This window comes from Nasonia vitripennis, chromosome 1, assembly GCF_009193385.2.
Source record: "Nasonia vitripennis strain AsymCx chromosome 1, Nvit_psr_1.1, whole genome shotgun sequence".
NCBI classification, from domain to species: Eukaryota; Metazoa; Arthropoda; class Insecta; order Hymenoptera; family Pteromalidae; genus Nasonia; species Nasonia vitripennis.
This window is the reverse complement of record NC_045757.1, coordinates 21,077,248-21,088,761: the sequence shown is the minus strand read 5'-3', so window position 1 is coordinate 21,088,761 and position 11,514 is coordinate 21,077,248. Positions and strand designations below refer to the sequence as shown.

Sequence of the window (11,514 nt, the reverse complement as noted above, 5' to 3'; positions counted from 1 at the left end):
AAGGAGGAATGGAGCGCGACGAGGCTGTTGATTCACGACGGTATATATATTTTTCCGATATCTATCAGTATCAGCTATTAGGCGAAGACGGGTCGGGATTTTTTTCTCCGGCCCGGTGGCTAAAATGATTAATGACCTGGTAATTGATTCCTTGATTAGCATAATTAAGGCTGTGAACAGACTTCCCAGGAAATAAGAATCGAAGATTATATACGGCAGTCCGCGCTGATTTCGGGGCTATAAATCGACGAGTTCATAGCTACAGGAGCTTCTATTTTCAAAACTACAAAAAGATGTCGTTAATTTTTGTTCCCAAAACGAACAGTTTTTCAGAAACAACTGCGCCCGCGTGCACAATAACGATTTCGTGTATACTTGTGTAATTTTATTAAAATGCAAATTGCACGTTATGAGGAGGTACTTTCCCCATTATCGGCGTAATAGTCCAGGCATAAAACTCTCTCTTTCATCAAAGCAATTTGTATAGAGATCGCGCAACGAAGCTCAATCTACCATGGATATACTATGGATCGAGAGGAGAGTGGATTAAAAAACGCAAGCTAAACGCCCGCGGGACGGGTTTCCGAGAAGCGAGTGGAAAAAGAACGTTAGAAAATTAGCGGTCGGCGTAACGTTTTGGGGTAAGAAGGGTCGAATTAAAAATAAGTGGACTATCGAGCCGTGTATAACAGCGAGTTCGGCAGTCGGTCGCGTACGCTATCATTTACGGAGGAATAACACGTTATTGATTTATCGATATTAATTGCGACGGTCGCGCGCGGCCTGTAGGTAGTCCAGCTCGTCTAGATGAGATCAGAGGCGCGGCGCGCGCACACTATGCGCACGCTCTCTCTCTCTCTCTCTCTCTCTCTCTCTCTCTCTCTCTCTCTCTCTCTCTCTCGGCGTCGTCGGCGCGCGAGATCGATGAAGCGTATAGGCTGACCCTTGGCGCTCGCGCGGCCAACGGGACGTCGCTTTTTGTTTTACTTTGTCAAAGGCCCTCGCTTACGCAGAGGCTCGCGCATTTGTCTCCTGAAATCGAGTGCATTTTCATACGCGAGCTCGTTTAGTAGCCTCTTACGCGGCGAGTAAACGTTTAATCATGCGCCGCGGAGAGACGCATAAAGTCGACGCGTGTATTTTCGTTATTAATGACTATATTTTTCCCGCTCGTCCGGAAGATTGGAATAAAAATAGACCATGGCAAAAGTCGAACGGGGGCGAAATATCGAAAAATTCAATTCTCAATCACAAGAGTAGCGGCGAATTCGAAAAGTTCTTTGCGCCGCGCATGAAAATACGTCGAAATGAACGCGCGTATCGAAATCGTTAGATTGGAGCTGGAAAAAATATATAGCCAAGGTATGCGCACAAAGCAAACATGCGTGTTTCTCTCTTTCTATATATCCATCACGTAATCCTGCCACTCTAAGCTCACGCGAGAATTGCAGCGGTCAGAGCCGTAAAAAACACATATCCGAAGAGAGCAAAAGGAAGCTCGGCTCAGCGGATAAATAGGGAAAAAATACAAACGACTGTAGATTAAAAGAGGAGGACGGAATACGCATGCGTTTGGGAACTAGCGTGAACTAAACAATTCTTTGACTGTAGACAGATTGTCTGGAATATAAAAATGGCAAATTAGCGTATTCAGCGCGATGCAGAAGTAAACAACAACTTGGACGATAGTAGACATTCGCCTACTATCAGTGTTATCGAAATCATATGCATAAGAGTTTCTTCTCTGAGTACGCTGTTATAGGCGTGTACTGCAAACAGACAAATGCATTTGATGCGCAAACTACTGATTTCGTTATCATTTTAGCGCAGTATTCGTGTTGCAGGAAAATCAGGTCTGCTCTTTCGACGAGCGCATCAGAAAATGTCCAAAGGCGTCGAGCGCTCGCACCAGCTTTGCACACCGAGCCAGCAAGTAGCGCTGCCTGTTGGCGGAGCTCGGCACTCGTACACAGCTCGCATAAAAAGAAATCCATGCGTTGTAAGTTCAAAGTTGTAACTTATGTTGTATACTCGGCATGAAAGTACAAATTGTAGCTTTAACAACATCCAACATGATATAATTTTGCCAAACCAAGTGTGCTTATTGCTTTCGTGTAAAACTATTGTGAGTGCACTCGAAACATTTAAATGGCTCCGCTTCGTTTGGAGGGTCGCCCAACAACAAAGAGTTGCAAAAACGCTCGTTGGCTGGCCGTTACAATACAACATCGAGATTCAGTGGTAGATAAACAAACCGAGTATAAAACTCCGGCTTCTTTGGGCTCTCTGCGAAACTGCGCATTTAACAAGGTCTCCGTGACGTCTGCAGCCGGATAAAAAGAAGACACGGGCGAGCAAACAATTTCATCGTCTGAAAAAAGAAAATTCGAAAAAATTAAGCAGCAAGCGCACCACTAGTGACTCAGAGTGCAGCGCGCCCGAGGAAAAAGAACCAACTGCTCTTCTCTCCCGAATAATACTCCCGCCGCTTATACGCGTATACATATAGCCTATATACCCGCACACGCATCCAGTCAGACTCGGCTGTGTGTAGTGCACGCATATAGGTATACACGAGCGCAAAGGTGTACAAAGGGGGATGGCGTGTGCGCTAGAGAGAGAGAGAGAGAGAGAGAGAGAGAGAGAGAGAGAGAAAGAGAGAGAGAGAGAGAGAGAGAGAGAGAGAGAGAGAGAGAGAAAGCGAGCAGGAGCTGCGCACGGGGGTGTCGGAGTGTAGCCGGCGAGCCGCGAGCGGCGGCGGCCGAGCTGCCACGGAAACGGCCGAGGCGGCGCGTGGCGCCGAGAGGGAATCTCTGCGCTCTGCTCCGGCAGTCGCGAGTCGGCCGCCGCGTTGTATGTTTGCCGGGACGTGCGTCGCTCCGGCCGGGTTTGTTTGTGTACCTCGGAAGAATCCACGAGTCGTCGATCCGACGCAACAGTGCTTACGCTCTGAAAGCTGTATCTTACTCGAAGAGATTCTCCGTGCGCATAGTGTCGGATTTTAGCGGAAAAAAAGAAACTAGTGCAACGCAGTGCTGGTGTGTGATGACTGAGCAGCGACTTTGCGTTGCCGGTTGAGTATTGAAAAAAAATATTGCAGTGATCGGATGCACAAAGTGATCGACGCGAGGATTGTCGATTGAGAAAAGAGTGGGTGTGTGTTTGTGCGCCGGCAAATCCGTCTCGCTGTCCCTAACTCCCTGCGCGAGCAGAACAGAGCAGGACTTTTGACTGTGGGGGCCGCGAGTTTGCTGTTATCGGCGTCGGTATGGCGACAGGGCCCCGCAGCGTGATATCGCGCGGCGCCGCTGGTCGACTGCAGCCCGCGATTATCTTTTAATCCGTTTTCGAGGATTATCGAAAAACTCGCTCCTGCATCTCTCCGCGCTACAATCAACGACACCGAGCAGCGAGTAATGTGTGTGTGTTGCAACTGAGTGTTATTATTGTTGCTTGCTGGTGATAAGCAAACGGTTCTACCCGCAAGTGTTCTCCCACTGCACAGCATCATGTCCGCAGCGAAGATGCAGCGCCGACTCGGCTTGGAGCTCCTGGTCCTGCTGGCCGTCTTCGCATCTGTCGCCAAAGGTAAGCCGCGCGTCTTGCCCTATTTCCCGTTTTATAGGTTACACGCAGTGTAGAAGTGCGCGTCGATCAGTGCGAAAGTGCGAAGGTCTCCTTGAATCGGCAAAATGTGCGAGCATAGTGAGGAATTCGAAAGAGGCAAAGTATGAGCGAGTCGGGCCTCGCGTGTATGTATAAGATTGTACACTATTCGTGTACACAGAGAGCCAGCGCGAGATTCCGCGAATTTTCATCGCGCGCGGCTGTAATACATCGAGATGGTCACGACGCCGAGGACGACTATGTCTCTCGAGGGCTCGCGCTCTATTATATGATCGAGGCTCGGCCCGTGAGAAATTTCCTGGAAGAGCCGCGCGCGTGAAAAGGACGAGGGGAGAAGGAGTGAAAATTGTTTTCCCGGGCTTTCTCGTAACACTTTGCACGAGCGACTGAAAGCAGCTCGGAAAATACTTAGCTGGTGCAGAAAGACTCGGAGATGTTAAAATTTTACAGCGCTCCGCGTGCAGTTTATTCGATTAGCCGAGCTCTTTCGGAGCGGAAGACTTTCTCTCTCCGGTGCTGCTGTGCGCGGGTTACAAGTGCATTTCGAGTTCATCTTCTTTCAGTCATAAGTAGTCGAGTGTATTTCTGTTCGCGCAGTTGTTGCTTGAAACTTTCGGCGCGAAAAATGAAGTGGGACGAAAGGTCGCTGGAAACTCGCGCGCCGGCGGACCGCGGTTAGCTCTCCCGTTTCTATTTTCGACGTCGATTTTCAGCTAGTGCAAATTGAACATTCCAACGAGCCGGTCACTCCGCGGCACTCTTTACGGGGGTCGGACATTTCAATGAATAATTTTCGGAATTAAAAGACTGATCAAAGCCGAGTGCAGCGCGGAAAGTGTCAATTAAAGAGCCGAAGGAATTTTTAATCCGGAAGAAGCGAATAAAGTACGAATCGGCAAAGTAAAGTCTCTCTCTCTCTCTCTCTCTCTCTCTCTCTCTCTCTCTCTCTCTCTCTCTCTCTCTCGCTTAATTAGTTAGAAAGCTTTTTTTAAAGTTTTCCTTGCCGCCGCTGTCGCTCTCCTCCCTCCCCCTCTCTCCAGCTCTCTATATCGAGTTAATTTCTTTCATTGTGGAAAAGTCTAGAGAGGAGTATAAAAAAAGGACGGGCCGCAAGAAGCAGAAGAAGAGAAGGAGCGCACAAAGAGATTAAGAGATTTCTTTCGGAGTTTCGAGATCCGCGGGCAATAGACGGGAGAGAACGAAAGAGAGGGAGAGACAGAGTGCAACGATCGAGACGTCGCGGTAGATTAGCGTCGTTCAGCTTTGAGTTCATCTAGAATTTATGCTCTCGCGAGAGGCTCGATCGAGCCGGGGCTGAACTTTGGCCGCTGCTGCACGTCGAACCTCTCGCTCGCCTTAACTCACTCTGATTTAAGACTGCTACTGCAGCGCTCTCCTCTCCCCGTGTTTACCAAACTTTCTTTCTCTCTCTCTCTCTCTCTCTCTCTCTCTCTCTCTCTCTCTCTCTCTCTCTCTCTCCTAAAATAGACGCGCTTGTCAATTTTAATCGATCCTCTTATTCTTCTAATTAATTGCCTACTGCAGCTCCGGCACAGCGGAGCAATTAATCCGACGCGCCACCGGTGAAATGTGAAATTCGCGAAAACTCGTGACGTTCATTGGTTTTACCCGTTCGGAAAACAGACCGCCTCCCGTCACTCAGTTTAATCGAATCTTTCAATCCCTTCGCTCGCCGCTCTCTTTATTTTGAGTAAATATCAATCCAAACGTTTTTTTAGACGCTCGACTTTCGTTTGGATGTACGTGGTTTATTTTTGATTCAATGAAGAATTACGAGATTTTTTCACTCGCGAGTTCAGCTAAACTTGAATAAAAAGTTCGAGCGGGCTAAATTTACGAACCAGCTCTTTTCTCGCGCACAACAGCGGCTAAAAATGTACATTTCAACCTGAATTCTCCATACGGGGCGGTTTAATTTTACACAAGTTGAGCTCGGGTTTAGCTTGTGAGCGCACCGAGAATGATAATAATAAAAGCGGAGCTCATTTCCGGGGCAGAAATAAAGCTGCAGTCTCGGTCGATCGATGCGCACTCGGTAAGGTCGATCATCGCCCGGCTTAGAGCGCGATTGTACGTGCATCCAGTCCAAAGTTTATTTTCTGCCGACTCCGCGTTTATAATAGACCGCAGACACGTACACGCGCTCGGTCTATAGGAGCTTAGTGCGTTAAAAATGTCCCGACGCGCTCTCTCGGTGTGCAGTGTATTATGGTGTTGGCGTATGAATAAACGCTTGCCGCCGCCGAAGAAAGGAAAAGAGAACTGTTGGCTCGCTCTCCTGCAGACTTGGTCGTACACTGCGGGAATTATTAATTGAAATCTATAGCGCGGGCGCGAGCAGTGTCGAGTGTCCACACACACATGTAGACCCGCTAAAGATAGACTCTTTCCCTCGATGCGCGCCGACGGGCGGACTGACGTGTATATTCTCGCTCGGCTCGCGAGCTCACGATCATTTGCGGAAAAAGAGAGACAACGCCCCATCCTGCATAATCGATTATTCCGCGGCTACATTACGCGTAATACGCGCGTCTCTCGTCTCTGTTTTTCTTCCTTTACGCGAGCGAGTGCGTCGTGGCCGCCGACGCGTACACCTCGTTTATTATTCCCTCTAGTACCTTTATCCGTATAATTTTGCTGCTGTGTTTTTTGCCGCTAATATGAAAATGTAATGTCGCGCAGGCACGACTGCCGCCGTGTATATACGCGGCCGATATTCGCTTTATTAAAAGAGAGCTCATATTTTGTGCAGCTCCGGTAATATTTCTCCGAGAACCATAATTTATCGCGAAAATAAATCTTTGATCGACGCGCGGAATTGTTTATTTCTATACGCGATACTCTCCTCTCTATTCTATATAATAAAGAAATGGCACTTGCCTATTATGCTAAGTATAGCCTGCTTCATGAATACGTATTGCGTATGAATACGCAAGACGTCAAAATGACAGATGAAATGCATGTGCACAGGACGCTATCTTATTTACGATTCTAAAATGCTTAGTAGAACATAAAAAGCGGCGATAACGCGCGAGTTTAACTCGATATTTCTCAAATTTCTCGGTATGAGCTGCGCTGTGCTGTGTGTCCCCCCTTATCGAAAAAAGCGCACGCGAGAAGGCTAATCGCGCGCAGCGGGCGTTCGCTGGGCCCGCTCTGAAATTATAACACATGCTCGTGCTGCGCGCGGCGCGATAACGCTGCATGCAATTTCGAAAAGTTTAGAGTTCAAGGCTCCGCGTATAAGGCATCATCGTGCGGATTCCGGGAAAAGCGTCGACCGCGCGGCGCGAATAATATCGAGTAAACAAGCCGAGCCGTGACGACGAGCGCTTCAAAAAGTGGGTCTGCCCGCGCACAGCACATCGTCTTTCTATTTCTCTTTATCTCGCAGCGATAACGGCATAATTGATTGGTGTTGAACACTCGCTCCTTACTACTTCTCATCTGCTTGTCAGACGCTTATCGCGCTGACTGATACCTCGCGCGCTGCGTTGCGAGCTTCCGTGAAAAAGCCGCTTTAATCGAATCGCGTTAATTATTATTGACCCTATTTTTGCGTCTTTGTTGTCGGGCCTATATTGCGACGGAGCAGAGCGAGGCACGCAAGTGCAGCGCTCGTTAAGGCAATCTTAATCGATGTATTTTCAAGCGCGAAACACGAAATTATTTTCCCTCTGATTGACGGCAATTGTTCATTGTTCGCTCTGCTGTGTGCGTGTCTTTATGCGCGTGCGAGGCGAGGAAAACAATAATATCGTCCCGTTGATGTATCAATCCGTGAGATTTTTCCATTCTCCCCCCGACTGGGATAAAAATAATTAAATTAGACGCTCGCGTTGCTATCGTTGATTCATGTCGTTGTTACGCCACAGCGATTCCATCGCCGAGAGAGAGGAAATTATACCGCGCGCACTGGCTACTCTGTTATTTAATTATAGTTTTCGCCCAGCGCGTGCGAACGAAAATCGAAATGCAGAAATTGTAATGTACCCCGCGACGTACGGTCATTAAACATTAGCCGTGAATTTATTAAAACCGAGGCCGGGAATCAATAGCACTCGTCTCCTCTTACATCCTGACCATTTGCGATTCCCAGAAAATTTTTTAAGAGCCCCGGCATATTTTTTGCCTCTGTCGCCACTCGTGTAAACAGTCTTGAAGCCCTGCGTACTTTCGTCTCCGCAGCTCTCGCTTCTAAAATTGTGCCTCCCAAGATGACTGCCTCCTTTTCATAGAGAGAGAGAGAGAGAGAGAGAGAGAGAGCACGACGACGTTTCATAAACACAGAAGCAGCGAGCGAACATACCGAGCCATATCCGCAAACTTTTTCAGAGGACACGAGACTCGCGCGCGCGATTTCACGGCGCGGCAGTAGCTGAATGTCGAGCAGTTGGAAAACTACTTTGGAAAGATTTCGTCTTTGGGAGAATAGTCGTCGTCGCGCGAGGCGCCGTCAAGCCGCGGAACGAGGGAATCGACACTTCCAATTTAAATATGTAAAATACACCCGTAACTCCCAACTGACGGCAGCACTTCTTTTTCTATCCGGCTCGGCGGGCTCGAATCTTTTTCTTTGCACAGTCTCTCTCACTCCCTATCTCGCTCTAGGCTCTATCAATTAGAGTATCACCGGTAGTAGCTCTCGCTCTCGACTTGACCCGTCGAACGGTCGATCGACTTTTTTTTTATTTATACCACATCATGCCACGTGCGTCTATGGTGTATTCTATATTTGACTCGCGGCTATTAATAACTGGGCCATATGCAACAGAAGTTGTACACGTTATACATCGTTATTCTTGTTCTGCGGCTGAATTATTTAAAAACCGCGCAATACCTCTGCATTTCCACTGTTCGTGTTCCGTATAACTTTCGAAAACGCCACTTCGCCTATCATTCAAAAATCGCGCACAATTTTTCAACCAATGCATAATAAATTAGTTCTCGTTTTCCTAGATACGCTATAGCTCGTGTATACCCGGAGTTGAAAAGTTTTTAAAGTATCACTCGACGTCAGACTCGGCTCGTCACTCAGTAGGTAAATAACAGAGAAAGCAAAGACGATACGTGTAATAATAGTCTTATTTTCCCAAAGTAAACCTCCCCCTGAGCAAACAACTTTCCACGCACAAATACGAGCGACGTATTTATCAAGGGATTCGCACGAGCGGAGGGAAACGCGCGCAGGAAAATTACACGCACACACGCTTATTATATTTACCCTGATTACCATATTACCCCAACTCGGCGCGCAGCAGCGCTAAGTCGCGGTTAACGAGATCGGCCTAAGAAACTTGCGCGGAATAATAAGGTGGAGCGGAAGAGAAAAAAGGGGTCGAGTGCAGTCGCACGTATATTGTACACAAACACACACATACAAGCCACGACGCGGTGTACTGTGCGCTAAACTCTATAGATCATCGGCCCTGTGCGGTGGTCTAGCCCTATCACTTTCTTCCTCGTGCCGGCGCGACCGCCTGCCTAAGAGAGCGAGAGAGACCACTGCGGGATGTATAGACACGGCTGTGTACGGCGAGAGAGCCTCGGGCTCCTCTATTACTATGGACAGCCATAAGCCGTCGATGTAGGTACATGTGTGCTCGCCGGCCGGGAAGAGGGCAGCCGATCGAGTCGCACGAATTGGCATTAATTAGCGAACAAACCAATTAAGTCTTCGGGCTCTAAGAGCTTCGGCGTCTTGCGCTACTCTTTTTCCCCCTCGACTTCCCTCTCCGAGTCTACCTGCAACGGGGGACTAGAGAGAGCCATCGGAAAACTTCGCGGATCGAGAGTGTGCATCGGTAGCAGCGGCGAGGATTCTCTTCCTCGGCCGCGAGCTTGATTAAGTGCATCATCGCGCGGCTTCATCTGCCGCCGCCGTCGTCGTCGTCTCGCGCATACAACGGCCCGACTTAACTAATGGTAATGGGCTGCTATTAAATAAGTCACTGCGAGTTGACAGTTTGGCTATATGTGTCGAGCGATTTCCATTCGACCGGCCGGAGACTCTATAGATAATGGCTTCTGGTCTGCTTCGTCGCTATGTGGAGCGAGCGTCGCTCGTTATAATGCGCTGGAGATTTTATCTTACCTCCACGATGGATTTGAATCGACTCGCCCACGCCGTTGCCCAGCTCTCATCAATAGATTCTCCAAGCTGCGCGCGGCGAATACTGCAGTATTGTGTAAACTCGGAAATTCGTCGAGCGGCAGCGCGACGACTGCAGCGAACGTCATAACAGACACTAGACACTCTCTGTCGAGTGTCTGCTCATGCTCGGGGCGAGAGCTGCACGGCGACGACGATCCGTTCATAATTTTTATCGGAATCGTCCTAGCTCCAACGGCTGCAGGCGACGAAAAACATTCGTCGTAAACGAGGTGTCGCTGCTGCGTCCTCCGCTCGCGATCCCCCCGCGTGTATGGAGCGTCTGGATATTGTCGTCCTCCATCGGCGCCTCGCGACAGCCGAGCCTTGTTACGAGATTCCGTGAATACTATCTTTCCTCTCTCGCTGCGCTCCTTTTCTCGCTCTCGATGGGCGCGCGCGATTCGCGACGGATTTTGATAACCAGCCGAGAAACGCTCGATGTTTTATAGATCGAGTCGTTGAAAAGCGCGGATTTACGAGAGGAAAAAGAGAATGATTTCCTGGTAATCATTTTCGTGTAGGTGCGCGCGCTGCGGTTATTCTAGCGAAGCGAGGTTTCGAAACAACGGCGGCCGATGTCTCCCGTCGATATATTAGCCGTCGCTTACATCACGTTTAGCGCATATTACAAACACAGTGCTACGTGCAGTGGCGTGTGAGTCAGGCATGGAGCTGGCGCGCGCCGATGGAAAACTGCTTTAAAAGACGTTCGATGGGATATTTCTCTCCGCGCTCTCGGCTCGATCGCGTAGGACGATTGGTTCTATTTTAAAGGACATTCCAGGCTCTCACCGCGCGTACCGACACGGCGTCGCTGAGATCTCTCTTTGATTCGCTCGGTTGGAAAAAATCGCCCTCACTCAAAGCGAGCCACATAAATTTCTGCCGCGGACAAGTCGGTGCACGGCGCATACAACAGATCTATCGGGCGCGTGCGCGGACGGAAAAGCGCCGGCCGGGAGAATAACAATAACATACGCGCGCGAGACGAGGGAAAAATGCATCATTAGCAGCCACGCGTACGAATTAATGAAGCTTCGCATTATTGAAATAATAACGCAGTGCCCCAGCGCGAGCCGCAGTAATCTCTTGCGAGCGGTGGCTTTACAACGTTATTTGCGTCAACACACGGACACATGCGAGAGAGAGAGAATAAAAGAGGCAGCTCGGAGTACGGGCCGGACTACGGGCCTCCTCCTCCCGGCGTGTAAAAGAGAGAGAGAGAGAGAGAGAGAGAGAGAGAGAACTTCGCAGAGAGCGGGCGCTCGTTCGCGTCCGGTCACGAGTCGCGGCGGACCCGCGGGATTTATCGTATCGATCGATCCATCGGGACCGTTTCGCTCGCCATTAACCCCGTAATCGTCGGCGCTGCAGTGCGCGAGAGAGCTCTCTTTCTCTCCCGAGAGTGTATGCAGTTCGAACGGACGCTGCCGGCCCCGGCGACTCTCTTTTATATGCATGTATATGCATATGTATATTTGCCACAACGAAATTGCCACAATCCTTTTGGGACTGCGGGGCGGCTCACCTCCCGAAAAGAGACCTCGTTACCGCGCGGCTATCCCTTTTTCGAGAATAAATTTATTAGCCGCCTTTTTTGCCGGGATTATTCAAGCGTCGCGTGCGGGACGCGCTAGAGTGTATTGATTCGGCCTATAGGCGCGACGGTTAAAAATGCAAGCGAATAATATCTGCGCTGTAAGCGAGTCTAT

The 11,514-nt window shown here is 49.3% G+C and overlaps 1 protein-coding gene across 1 annotated transcript in view; it reads left to right on the top strand.

The window, feature by feature from the left end:
* Window positions 1-2,819: 2,819 nt before the first annotated feature.
* Window positions 2,820-11,514, top strand: part of LOC100116545 (roundabout homolog 2) — a 297,500-nt gene continuing 288,805 nt past the window's right edge. The window contains exon 1 of the mRNA XM_003427805.5: window positions 2,820-3,588. Within this exon, the coding sequence (XP_003427853.1) occupies window positions 3,510-3,588 (79 nt within the window). The 5' untranslated portion in view covers window positions 2,820-3,509. The remainder of the gene's footprint in view (window positions 3,589-11,514) is intronic.